The sequence below is a fragment of the Nicotiana tabacum genome, chromosome 6 (assembly GCF_000715075.1).
Source record: "Nicotiana tabacum cultivar K326 chromosome 6, ASM71507v2, whole genome shotgun sequence".
Taxonomy (NCBI): domain Eukaryota; kingdom Viridiplantae; phylum Streptophyta; class Magnoliopsida; order Solanales; family Solanaceae; genus Nicotiana; species Nicotiana tabacum.
Window position 1 is genome coordinate 99,801,852 of NC_134085.1, and position 13,693 is coordinate 99,815,544.

The window sequence follows — 13,693 nt, forward strand, 5'->3', positions numbered from 1 at the left end:
ATTAGACAGGATACTCATTAGGTACACGTTGTTTCGTACTCATGCTACACTTCTGTGCATTTTTGTCGCACAGGCACATGTGTCTCTAGTGGCCTATGGGGCATGACAGCATGGTTGATACAAAGACTTAGGTGAGCTGCACTTCTCGAGGCGACCCGCAGCCAGCAGAGCCTCTTTCAAATTTCTGTATTTATTTCTATCCAATATTGTATTCCGGACGATTGTTGTATTACATTATTTCCTAGAAATTGCTCATGCACTTGTAACACCGGGTTCTGCGAGGATTTTTGGATTATTAAGTGTTAAGTTTTGTTAAAGACTTCATGGTTATTTCTGTAAATTTTATTATTCGTTATTTAAAGTATAAAGAAAAATGATTTTAAACAATACCAAAAATTGGAATTTAAATTAAGCAATTTGGTTGGCTTGCCTGACAGTGGTGTCTGGCGCCATCATGACCCTTAATAGATTTTTGGTCGTGACACGAATATGACTGTTTGTGAAACAAACATCTTTTCTGAAAGGGTTTGTTAGTTGCCTATAAATACAGAAGAATTTCCAACGAAGTAGGATAGAAAATCACAAGTCTTATTTCAGGCTTTGTTGTATCCTGAAGAGAATCGTTTTGTATTTTCCTAAATTAGTATACATGCAATAACTCTTTAAGGACAGCCAATTTTCACGCCTCAAAGCCATTTTTGTTTATTATTTTCTAACAATCTTAAAGAGTTATTCCGCTATGGAGAAATTGATGTCTGTTGTTGAGAATCCGAAGGAGTTCATCAAACTTGATCGCTTTGATGGAACGAATTTTACCCGCTGGAGAGACAAGATGATATTCTTATTGTCTGGTCTCAAAATCTACTATGTTCTTGATTCTGCCTTGCCTGCGATGCCTGAGCCTACAGCAGAAGATTCTGATGCAGTCAAGGAAGAAAGGAAGAAATTAGAACATGATGAACTGTTGTGTCACGATCATATTCTGAATACCTTGACAGATCGACTCTATGATCTCTACTGCAATTTGAAGTCGCCAAGGGAAATTTGGACTGCTCTACAAACTGCATACCAGAATGAAAAATGAGGTATTGACAAATTCCTGGCTCTGCAGTATTTTGAATTTAAAATATTTGATACTAGGCCTATAATGGATCAGATTCATGAACTGCAAATCTTAGTATCAAAACTAAGTGATCTTGAAGTTAAAATTCCTGATGCACTTCAAATAGGTGCTATTATTTCGAAATTGCCTTCCTCCTGGAATGACTATAGAAAGAAAATCCTACATTCAATGGATAAAATGACCGTGGAACAATTGCGTACTCACATTCAAATTGAAAGTGAAACTCGTGCTCGTGATGCTATTAATCAGCCCTCGAGTTCCGCAGTCAATTTTGTTAGTCAGAATGGTTCTGGAAGTGGGAACAAAAATCTAAAAGTTTCCAAAAAGTCTTCTTTTAAAAAGATAAAGAACTTTAGTTGCTATCACTGTGGAAAGAAAGGCCATATGATTCGGGATTGTAGATATAGAAAGGCAGGAATAAATTTCAATGCAGGCAATACCGAAAAGTCTGGAAAGATTGAAAAATCTAGAAATTCTGAAAAGGCAAACGTAGTGGAAAATTCTGCCCAAGGACTGGTTGCCATGGTTTCCGCAATGCAAATTGGTATGGTTACTGAATTGAATATGGCTACCACTGCTATAAATACTCAATACTGGTGGCTAGATTTGGGTGCTACTATTCATGTCTGTTATGACAAGAAGATGTTCAAGACATATGCGGAAGTGCAGGATTCTGAACAAGTCTTGATGGGAAACCATGTTGCAGCAGATATTGCTGGAAAAAGAAGCATTGGAATTAACTTCACATCCGGCCAGAAGTTGACAGTACTGAATGTGTATCATGTTCCTGATATAAAGAAAAACTTAGTGTCCGTTGCTTTGCTGTCAAAGAAAGGCTTCAAGATAGTTATTGAGTCTGATCATGTAATAGTGTCTAAGAATGGAGTTTTTGTTGGAAAAGGCTATAACTGTAACGACATGTTCAAATTGAGTATTAATGAAATAAATTATGTTTTTGCTTATATCGTTGAGTCTGATTCTTGTTTATGGCATGCTAGACTAGGACATTTAAATTTCGGCTCCTTGAATTATATGTCCAAAAATGGTTATATCTCATGTAAAACTCAACATATAAAATGTGAAATTTGCATACAAGCAAAGATGACAAAGAAACCATTTCGTAAAGTTGAAAGATCCACAGAACTATTAGATTTAATACATTCAGACTTGTGTGAATTAAATGGAGAATTAACTAGAGGAGGCAAAAGATATTTTATTACTTTTATAGATGACTTCTCTAGATTTACATATGTTTACCTACTTAGAACTAAGGACGAAGCTTTTCAAAAGTTTAAAGAATACAAGTCTGTTGTGGAAAATCAAAGGAGTAGGAAAATTAAAATTATTCAAAGTGATAGAGGCGGAGAATATTTTCCTAACGAATTTTATAAGTTCTGTGAAGAGAATGGCCTAATACATCAAATGAGTGCCCCTTATACTCCTCAGCAAAATGGGTTGGCGGAAAGAAAAAATAGAACTTTGGTGGACATGGTTAATGCTATGTTACTTAATGCACATTTGCCACATAATTTATGGGGTGAAGCACTACTAACTGAATGTTATATTTTAAATAGAGTGCCTTCAAAAAGTATGCATATTTCACCTTATGAGCTATGGAATGGTAGAAAACCAAATTTAAATTATTTAAAGTGTGGGGTTGTATATCATATTATACAGTACCTGACCATCAAAGAACAAAATTGGGTCCTAGAGGAACTAAAAGTGTTTTTGTAGGATATGCACAACACTCCAAAGCATATAGACTGCTAGATCTAGAATCTAATGTCATTATAGAATCTATACATGTTGAGTTTATTGAAAATAAATTTATGAATGACAATGTTAATGAAATGACTGAAGTAAATGGAAAACGTATTGATGCCAATAGATTGTGACCTTCTGAAATTATTACAAATAAAGAAAGAAATGATGATATGCAAATAGAAGCAACGAAAAGCCAAAGAATAAGAAAAGAAAAACATCTTGGTTCTGATTTTATGTCTTCATAGTCTATAGTATTTCTTGTTGAAGGAGATAGGACAACCGTTTGTAATCAAATTCCTTTTGTATTGAATGTTGAAGAAGACCCAAAGACATTTCAAGAAGCAATGTCTTCTAGAGATGCTGCCTTTTGGAAAGAAGCCATTGATGATGAAATGGACTCAATTATATCCAACAACACTTGGGTTTTAGTTGATCTTCCTCTTGGATCAAAGCCTATAGGTTGTAATTGGGTCTTTAGGAGAAAGTACAATACAGATGGTTCTGTCCAAACCTTCAAAGCAAGATTAGTTGCAAAAGGTTTCATCCAAAAGGAAGGCATAGACTATTTTGATACATATGCTCCTGTTGCAAGAATAACATCCATTAGAGTCCTTTTATCCTTGGACTCCATTTATGATCTTTATGTATATCAAATGGATGTTAAGATGGCCTTTTTAGATGGAAACCTTAGTGAAGAAATATATATGCAACAACCTGAAGGATTTGTTCTTCCGGGAAACGAGAAGAAAGTTTGTAAATTGATAAAGTCTCTCTATGGTCTCAAACAAGTGCCTAAACAATGGCATGAAAGATTTGATAGTGTAATACTATCAAACGGGTTCGTACATAATAGTGCAGACAAGTGCATTTACTCTAAATTTACAAAAGAATATGGAGTAATAATTTGTTTATATGTCGATGACATGCTGATTTTTTGTACGAATCTGCGAGGAATTACTGAGATCGAGAAGTGTCTAACTTCAGTTTTTAAAATGAAAGATATAAATGAAGTTGATACTATTTTAGAAATCAAGGTCAAAAGAGATAACAAGCGAATGTCTTTGTTACAAGCACATTATATTGATAAAATCCTTACTAAATTCAGTCATTTAGGAATAAAGGAGTATAATACTCCTTATGATTCTAGTGTTAAGCTATCTGCAAATACTGGAAGAGCAGTTGCATAGTTGGAGTATGCAAGTGCAATAGGTAGTATAATGTATGCAATGCATTGCACTAGACCCGACATAGCATTTGTTGTTTGTAAACTTTCAAGGTTTACCAGTAATCCAGGTAATGATCATTGGAAAGCGATAAGTAGAGTACTTGGATATTTAAAATATACAAAGCACTTGGGCATTTGCTATAATGGTTTCCCTAATATATTAGAGGGATATTCTGATGCAAGTTGGTGTCGCGCCCCTTTTTCTCGCGAAATCGGGCTTGTGACATTTGGGAGGACAACTGGTTCCCTTTTGGAAATTGGGTTTTGGAACTTGAAGAGTCACCACCTAATGATTAAGTACATTAGGACACTAGAATGGTTTGAGTTTGAAGAACCAGAGTTTGGGTAAGGGCTAGAAATTATCTCGAGGGGAAGGTGTTAAGCACCCCTCAAGATCCACCAGTGTGGTTCCCGACCATGTTACAATTGTGACTTCACATAATCAAATAAATAATTAAGGGCTCAAGTAAGAAGGGGTTCACATATTATTGCAAGCAAACTGAAGCCTCATTTGGGAGCCTCGTTGTGCCCGAGGTAGGCCCAGCAACAAGTTGATTTGGAGAAATTATAATGCTAAATGCCTCATTTTATTGATAAAAAAGAACGCGAATCCCAAAACGACACTAATAGCAGAAAATAAAATGTTACTAATGGTCGTTGGCCTTATTACATTTTTTAAAGCAAATGAAAAGACTCCTAACTACTTTGTCCCAGAAAGACCTTCCCCAGGTTGAATGTTTTTGTTAATCAGATCCTCCAGCTCGCACAGATTTTCTTGTAAAAATGCCTTCGCCAGGGGTTCTCCTTTGCCTTTCTCAGCATTCTGACAATCGGTGACTCTTTTCCTCACTTACCCTTCCAACTCCAGCAGACTATATTCCAAATATTCCAGCTTCTCACTAGCCTGGTGACTCTCTCTTTCCATTCGTTGATTTGGTTACTTGATGGGAGGTTCCTCCACCAGGTCAGCAAGAGTGAGGGTATGTAGATCATACCAAAGTCGGGAACTTTGTCATTTATTTCTGCAAAACAAAGTGTTAGACCCTTACCCCGCCGGACTCGACTATTTAAACCAATAATTAGCATAAGCAGCATTTAGTTCTCCAAATAAATGCACAAAATATGGTAATGTTCGTTTGGGTTCCCAGGAAACCCAGTGGACTTTGCACAAGGCTATCTTAAAGAGTCATTATGTGGACAACATAACTGACTCGGCTAGGTTTTGACAGTGATACATGCACAATCGAACAGAGTAGGGTTTCTATAAGGTATTAGACTGGTATTGTTGAGCAGACAACTTAAGAGGGAAAGGCACGAAACCGTCGACTACACCGTTGATCGACTGGTTTTATCGCAAATACGCCTTAGACAAATTTAGGGGGTAATGATATCGGAAGGGCGCAACCACTCATTATAAGCGTTGCTATGGTATTTTGTTTGGCACGAGTGGAATATGATGTTGAATATGCAGTTACAAAATGTCATGTATTTGCACGTTCATAAAGTAATGATTGCAATAATTGCTCATAATTACAACAGTATTGAAGGAAAGCAGTAAAAGAAAGCATTAAAGAAAAGAAACAAGGAGCCAAGTCAGTTTCGTAATAGAAGAGAAATAAAGACATTAAATAAAGGCAATAAAGAAGTATTAAAGTCACAAATAACATGAGATGGTAAAAGCCTAAAAGAAATATCCCCAGTAGAGTCGTCACGTTGTCGCGCCCCCTTTTTCTCGCGAAATCGGACTTGTGACATTTGGGAGGACAACTCGTTCCCTTTTGGGAATTGGGTTTTGGAACTTGAAAGTCTCCACCTAATGATTAAGTGCATTAGGACACTAAGAAGGGTTTGAGTTTGAAGAACCAGAGTTTGGCTAAGGGCTAGAAATTATCTTGAGGGGAAGGTGTTAGGCACCCCTCAAGATCCACTAGTGTGGTTCCCGGCCATGTTACAATTGTGACTTCACATAATCAAATAAACAATTAAGGGCTCAAGTAAGAATGGGTTCACATATTATTGCAAGCAAACTGAACGTTTGAAGAGAATAAAGAAAGCAGAAATTTTAAGGAAATAGTTCGGATAATAAAACAAGTTAAAAAGAAAAGGGGGTCCTAGGTTTACAAACAATATGGATCACGTCAATGCAATACCCGGTAATCACTCCTCAAAAGAGGGGTTACACGTGGTATTAGCGCACCGGTCATCATATCCATATCTACCCTTTCCCACCCCATTAAGGTATTAAGCGCAGAATAGTGTCGTTACTTATTGCATGCTAGTACCCGCCCCAATCCTATCAGTTCCGGAGGCATTTGGGACTACTAGTCCTAAAGAGAAGGGAGATTTGGCTTTTCAAAGTTTTAAAAGGATAAAATTCTAGTGCGACAATCAAAACATATAAGGTAGGTATGGGTAGAACACACAACAATTTAAAGGGCTCAAACGGGCCTCCTCAATTAAAGAAACAAATTGTTTAGCATGACTTACAAATATTGGTTATGGTCTGAATTTAAAGCGTTAGGGTAGGCTGATTCATCACATATTTCTCAGATGAGGAGTCCGAAATAGCCTTCCCTGGTTGTAATTTATTAAAGACTGATGCAGTTAATCAATTATATACTGGCTTGCCTAGGTGAAACTTATATGCATGGTATCTAACGATGCTTACTCTGATTTTAAAGAAGGCTTACTGATTGTAAAAAAAAAGTTCTGCAGATGTTAAACAACATTACTACTGATTTTAGACTTGTAGATGAAATAAACGAATCAGATTCAACCGGTTACTCCTATAGGCATGATTTCTAAACGTTGTTGGTTTTAAAATGATTATAAAAGTGCAGGAGTCCTATAGACATGGTATCTAGAATAAAATTTATTATTACTTAACCTATAACTGTTTACCTAATAATAGATGTAAAATGCAGAAGTGTCGAAGACCTATAGTCATGATTTCTATATGCAGAAGTGCAGAAACTTATAGGCAAGATTTCTATATGATATACGAAAGTGCAGAAAACCTATAGACATGATCTCTATATATGCAGAGGTGCCAAAAAACCTACAGACAGGATTTCTATATGATATGCAGAACTGCAGAAACGTATGGGCAAGATTTCTATATGACATGCATGAGTGCAGAAAACTTATAGGCAGGATTTCTACATGATATGCATAAGTGCAGAGCTTGTAAATAGTAACGCCTATGAGCATGTTGTCTACCCTTTGCATACATAAATGACCCTACCCTTTTTTTTTACTAAAACCCTCATAAGTTGCTACAAATTATTACAGAGCAGAATGAATAAAAAAAATTACATCAGAAATTAAGCTACAACCAAGGAGCCTAATTGAGACTCATGGTCTAACAGTATGAGATGAACCAACTTCCAGGATCACGTTTCCAAAGCCTTTCTCATATTTGGGATGTATCAAAGTTCCCAAAAGTCTCAAAGGGCTCCAAGAAATGCTTACACCCCAAACACATGGCAGAATTAAGAGCATAATGCAGTGTGGAAATGCCAGCCCTTAGATGTCTAAGTTCAGAGGGAACTCAAGGTTCCAAAGCAAGGCTTATAAGAGAGGGGGAGAACTTAGAATCTAAGAGTAAGTGTAAGTGCAAATGGGGGAATCAGGGAGAGCCATGGCAAGCTGGTGGTCATGCCCAACAATTAGGAGTGTTGGCATACCCCTGACTAGCCTGTTAGCCAAATTTATTGGGAGCTAGGATCCATTAAGGATTAGGTCCAGACATGAGCAGTAATTTGGATATTGCTAGGCTTGAACTTTAACTCAAACACATAGAAGGGAGTAGGGATGTGGGAAATTCACAACAAATATGTACAGCAGATGCAAAGAGAGAGTAGCATATTCAGTACAGAACATCAACAGCAAGGTAGACAGGAGTGTAGCAACTGTAAAGTAAACACATAGGGATGGTGCTGAAATCAAAATTAAGACATACCGGTTTGAGGGAAACAAATAAGTGAAAGCTAAAGCCTTATAAACCAAATTGCAAGCAAACAATACAAAAGAACTCGGAAGAGAGTAGAATATTGAAAGAGTATTGTAATTGAGAGGTGTGTGTGTAAAGTATTGAATTCAAAGTGTTGAACTGAAGGTTCAAGGTGTCTAAGTGCAGAAGGGTCGTCCCCTTTTATAGTGTAGAAGGCAAGTAAGAAAAAGTAAGAAAATAGGTCTGCAATCAATCACACAAAATCTCCCTTTAGTTAAGGGTTTCTGATATTCAAACAGGTAGAAGACAATTAAGGAAAGAATTTTGATTAAAAACTTTTCAAAGTAGCACAAAAAGGGTAAATACATAGAAGTTATTTAAGGGAAAAATTCAATAGTACACGGTTTGTGAAAAAATAAGGAAAGGGAATCAATCATACAGCTAGTAAAAAATCGAAATTGCAGGCTTTGTTCGAATGAACCAAGTCAGGAAAAGGTAAAGGAGGTTCAATCAAAGAAAATCAGTAACAATCAATCAAACCCCTATTAGAGGATTTCAGAATCAATCAATTAGTTGGTAAAAACCTTTTGAAAGAAGAATTTCTCATATATAAAGCACACAAATATGTAAATACCAGAGGGGATTGTCAAATTACTTAGAAAAGAGTCTAACATAGAAAGGTCCAGAATCATAAGCAAAGGGATACAAGTTTAGTTTGTAGACTCATAACGATTCTGAGAGTCCAGGGTCCCAAAGTAGAACCCTGACTCGCACACAAAAGATCAAAATTGCCAAGAAATCCCCAAATCTTAGGGTTTCGAATTGAGTCAGACAATAGAGATGAGAAGGCAAGCCACGCGATAGAGGTTCAGGAGTCTTTTCCAATGACTTATGAGAAACAAACAGATATGATACACAGTCAAGAGCATGGAGAACATGTTTTGAGAAAAACTCGGAACTTAAACAGGTTCAGAAGAAAAAGTGATACAAACTTAGGTAAAAACAGATGAATCATGCTTAGTGAGAACACAAACATAGTCCAGTAAAGCAAACAACATCAGAGAATTCACAGTAAACACATATAGTAGAAGAGTAGGGAAAACATAACACGGATTAACATGCGAGTACAGGAGAAAAGAAAGTAGAAGGATAGTACATGCGTAGTAAAAGAAGTCATATGAGCATAACACAGACAAACACACATAAAGAAAGAATAGAAAGAATCAGAAAGATATTTTGAAGAAAGCTTTTAGAAACCCTAAATCGAAATTAAACGGTTTTGAAAAGAGAATTTGGGGAAAAAGTTCAGTAGATCACAGACATATTCCAGATCTAAGAAAATAAGCAAGTAAAGAACCTCGGACAGCTTAGGGTTTCAAAGAAAAGACTAGAAATGAGAAAGGTCTTGAGGAAAGTCAGATCCTGAGTCCAAAAGACTCATATTGCTTGAACACGCCGGAATAATGGCCGGAGAAGCCATAGATCTACGGATCTGAGAAGGATCTTAAGAGATCGAGGCTAGACTTCAAAGCTTCGAACACCCAAGGTTTAATGATGGAGGGGGATGAGTACAGGCCATACATGGCCTGAGAAGCCAAGGATTCCAGGGGAAATATGGTAGAATAAGGTGGGAGATGGCTAGGGTTTTAGAGAGCTTGAGAGTGTTTTGAGAGACGAAGGGTTTCAAGGCAACGGGTCAGGTGAGAATGAGGGATTAGGGTAGGTCGTTTGGGTTTAGTTATGTAAGGGTAAATAATGGTTGTTGATCTGAATGATCAACGACCTAGATTTAAAAGGGTAGGTGGGAAACCGGGTAGGGTCATTTGAATTGGGTTATGGGTTGGGTCAAAATTGAAATTGGGCCAGTTCATTTGGGGTTAGGATTGGGTCAATTAAAGGTTAAAATTGAAATGAAATGGGGCTAAATGTTAAATAGCCACTTTTTTCCTTTTTATTTATAAAAAATAGTAATAATGATTTTAAAAGTAAATTAAAGTACTGAGCCAACAAATAATATATAGATATCAATTTAAAATGCTGGAACAAATTTTACAATTATAAAATGCTATTAATCTCAAAATAGGCTAGAATTGCAATTATATGTAATTTAGCTTTTTTAAATACCAAATAAATTTGTAAAAATGTATAAAACATTACCTTAATTATATTTTGGTATAAATATAGGAATAAAATAAATTACTCGCCAAAATTGATAATTTTGGGAATAATTACTTATTTTGGTACTACTAAAAATGGACAATAAATTAATTTTAAAATCTTTAAAAAAATACAAAAACTCTTGGGCATGCTTATATATGCATGTACATGCTATTTGGAAAGTATTTTGTATATAAAAATACATAGAGAAAAATTGGGTATCAACAGCTGCCCCTCTTTTCTCGGGAAGGATGAAAGAGTTGCCGGGTAAAGATATGATGGCCAATTTTGACCGAATGAAACGATTTGAAGAATTTTGACCGAGCTCTGGTTCCTGAGCTGCCTACATATCCCTGGTCTTACAGGAATCAGGCCATATATAGTTCAGGATCCATTGGCGGAATATACCGATGGAGATTTCGAAAAGCGGACGCGATGCTCGGGTTGAGAAGGATGGTCGGAGTCTGATAAGTTGTGGGAACTGGAGCAAGATCGCCCATGCTGAGACGGCCATTGCTAGCCGGTTTACCTGCAAATCAGCATATATATGCATTTTAAACGTGATGCAAGTTCCCATTGGACCATGAATGCTGTCTTCGGACGGTTAGGATGACGTCCTCGGACTATGACGTCATGTGCCATGAAGCGTATGATAACGGATTCGCAGGCTATGAAATGATGTTCTCGGGCTATGAGAATTATGCCTCTGAACTATGATGCCTTTGAATAATGACATGCAAAAGATAAAATGGGGTCCTCAGGCCATGGCATGGCGTTCTCGGGGTATGCAAATGGTGCCTCCGAACAATGACGCCTTTGGATAATTTGGCAATCTTTCAGCCCATGAAATGCAGAAGGTGGCGATATTTTGGCCGATGCAAGACGTAAATAAAACGTGGCGATATTTCAGCCGATGCAAGACGTAAATAAAAGGTGGCGATATTTCAGCCATGCAAGAGTGATAAAGTGGCGACATTTCAGCCATGTAGGATGGGGACAGAGCTTAGTCTCAGAAGGCAGAAAGGTAGCCTTATGCAATGCAGAGAAATGCAGATGGAGACAGAGCTTAGTCTCGGAAGGCATAAAGGTAGCCTTAAGCAATGCAGGGAAATGCAGATGGAGGTAGAGTTTAACCTCAGAAGGCAGAAAGGTAGCCTTATGCAATGCAGGGAAATGCAGATGGAGGTAGAGTTGAACCTCGGAAGGCAGAAAGGTAGCCTTAGGCAATGCAGGAAATGCAGATAGAGACAGAGCTTAGTCTTGAAAGCCAAAAAGGTAGCCTTATGCAATGCAGGAATGCAGATGGAGACAGAGCTTAGTCTCGGAAGGCAGAAAGGTAGCCTTATGCAATGCAGGAAATGCAGATGGAGACAATGCTTAGTCTCAAAAGGCAGAAAGGTAGCCTTATGCAAGGAGTAAAAGGAGATGGAGACAGAGCTTAGTTTCGAAAGGCAGAAAGGTAGCCTTATGCAATGTAGGAAATGCAGATAGAGACAGAGCTTAGTCTCGGAAGGCAGAAATGTAGCCTTATGCAATGCAGGGAAATGCAGATGGAGGTAGAGTTTAACCTCGGAAGGCAGAAAGGTAGCCTTATGAAATGCAGAGAAATGCAGATGGAGGTAGAGCTTAACCTCGGAAGGCAGAAAGGTAGCCTTATGCAATGCAGGAAATGCAGATGGAGACAGAGCTTAGTCTCGGAAGGCAGAAAGGTAGCCTTATGCAATGCAGGAATGCAGATGGAGACAGATCTTAGTCTCGGAAGGTAGAAAGGTAGCCTTATGCAATGCAGGAAATGCAAATGGAGACAATGCTTAGTCTCGGAAGGAAGAAAGGTAGCCTTATGCAATGCAGGAAATGCAGATGGAGACCATGCTTAGTCTCGGAAGGCAGAAAGGTAGCCTTATGCAATGAGTAAAAGGGCAACTGATGATAGAATTTTCTTAGCTGATAGCGGATCGCGATATTGCGACTGTTGGGGATACTGTGTCTGCTGTGAGTAAGTGCAATGGTTGTAAGAGTTATATTCCTGAGTAATGTGAGTCTCGTGAGTGTATAATGTATTTGATGATTTTGCAACTCAAATGCCTGCATTCAAAGAAAAATCGTGACTTTTGTAAAGAGGGGAGGTTAGTTCGTATTCCCCGTGGCTTTGCTTGACCTGCTCGGCTCCGTTCCGATGATATTGGGCATATCAGTGGGGTAGCATTTCCAAACGAAGCAACTTTGGTAACAGACATGCATGATTTAGTAAAGAAATGTGACAATAAATACATAATTAAGAATAGTTTTCTTCAGATGAACCGACAACTGCGACGTGGTCCAAGATACTGCAAACTTCTCTCGCTCCGGAATTTTGAGGGTCCTCCTCAAAATTCTGTCCCAGTTTACTGGGCTACTGCTTCCGACGGCTGCTTGCGTTGAATGGCTGAAATCACTTCCGAATTTTGAGGGTCCTCCTCAAAATTCTGCCCCAGTTTCCAATAGCAGGAGGAAATGAAAATTTTATTGAATTATGACCAAACCCATAGTGTTGTCTACGTATCCCCTCTTAAACGGGAATCAGGTCAGGCATAGTTCAAATTACATTATATGAGGAAAGCATAAAAGTTACACATAGTATCGCTTTACTGCATCTGAATTGATCGACTTCGGCCAAACTTCACCGTCCATATCTACAAGTATGAGGGCTCCTCCGGTGAGGACCCGGTGAACCATATATGGACCCTGCCAGTTGGGAGAGAACTTCCCTTTGGCTTCCTCCTGATATGGGAAAATCTTCTTTAACACCAGCTGCCCCGGTGTAAATTGTCTCGGCTTGATTCTTTTGTTGAAAGCTCTGGACATTCTGTTCTGATAGAGCTGACCATGGCAAACCGCATTCAATCTCTTTCCGTCTATAAGAGCTAGTTGCTCGTAGCGACTCTCTACCCATTCTGCATTGTCAAGTTCGGCTTCCTGTATGATTCTTAGGGAGGGAATTTCTACCTCGGCAGGAATGACTACTTCTGTACCATAAACCAACATAAAGGAGTTGCCCTGGTTGATGTGTGGACTGTGGTGCGGTATCCCAACAAGGCAAATGATAACTTCTCATGCCACTGCTTATGCTTTTCTATCATCTTCCTTAGTATCTTCTTGATATTCTTATTGGCGGCTTCTACAGCTCCGTTCATCTGAGGTCTGTAAGCTGTAGAATTCTTGTGTTTGATCTTGAAGGTTTCACACATAGATTTCATCAGGTCGCTGTTGAGATTGGAACCATTATCAGTGATGATTGACTCCAGAATCCCGAACCGACAAACAATGCGGTTGCGGACAAAATCTGCTACCACTTTCTTAGTCATTGCTTTGTACGATGTTGCTTCAACCCATTTGGTGAAATAATCAATTGACACTAGAATGAACATGTGCACGTTTGATGCGGCAGGCTCGATAGGTCCGATAACATCCATTCCCTAAGTGGCGAACGACC

At 38.2% G+C, this 13,693-nt stretch overlaps 1 protein-coding gene across 1 annotated transcript; it reads left to right on the plus strand.

The window, feature by feature from the left end:
* The first annotated feature begins 1,147 nt into the window (after positions 1-1,147).
* Positions 1,148-4,074, plus strand: LOC142181952 (uncharacterized). The gene is made up of 2 exons (XM_075255668.1): positions 1,148-2,033; positions 3,140-4,074. The coding sequence occupies exons 1-2, from the start codon at positions 1,148-1,150 to the stop codon at positions 4,072-4,074; spliced, it is 1,821 nt and encodes a 606-aa protein (XP_075111769.1).
* Positions 4,075-13,693: the final 9,619 nt, after the last annotated feature.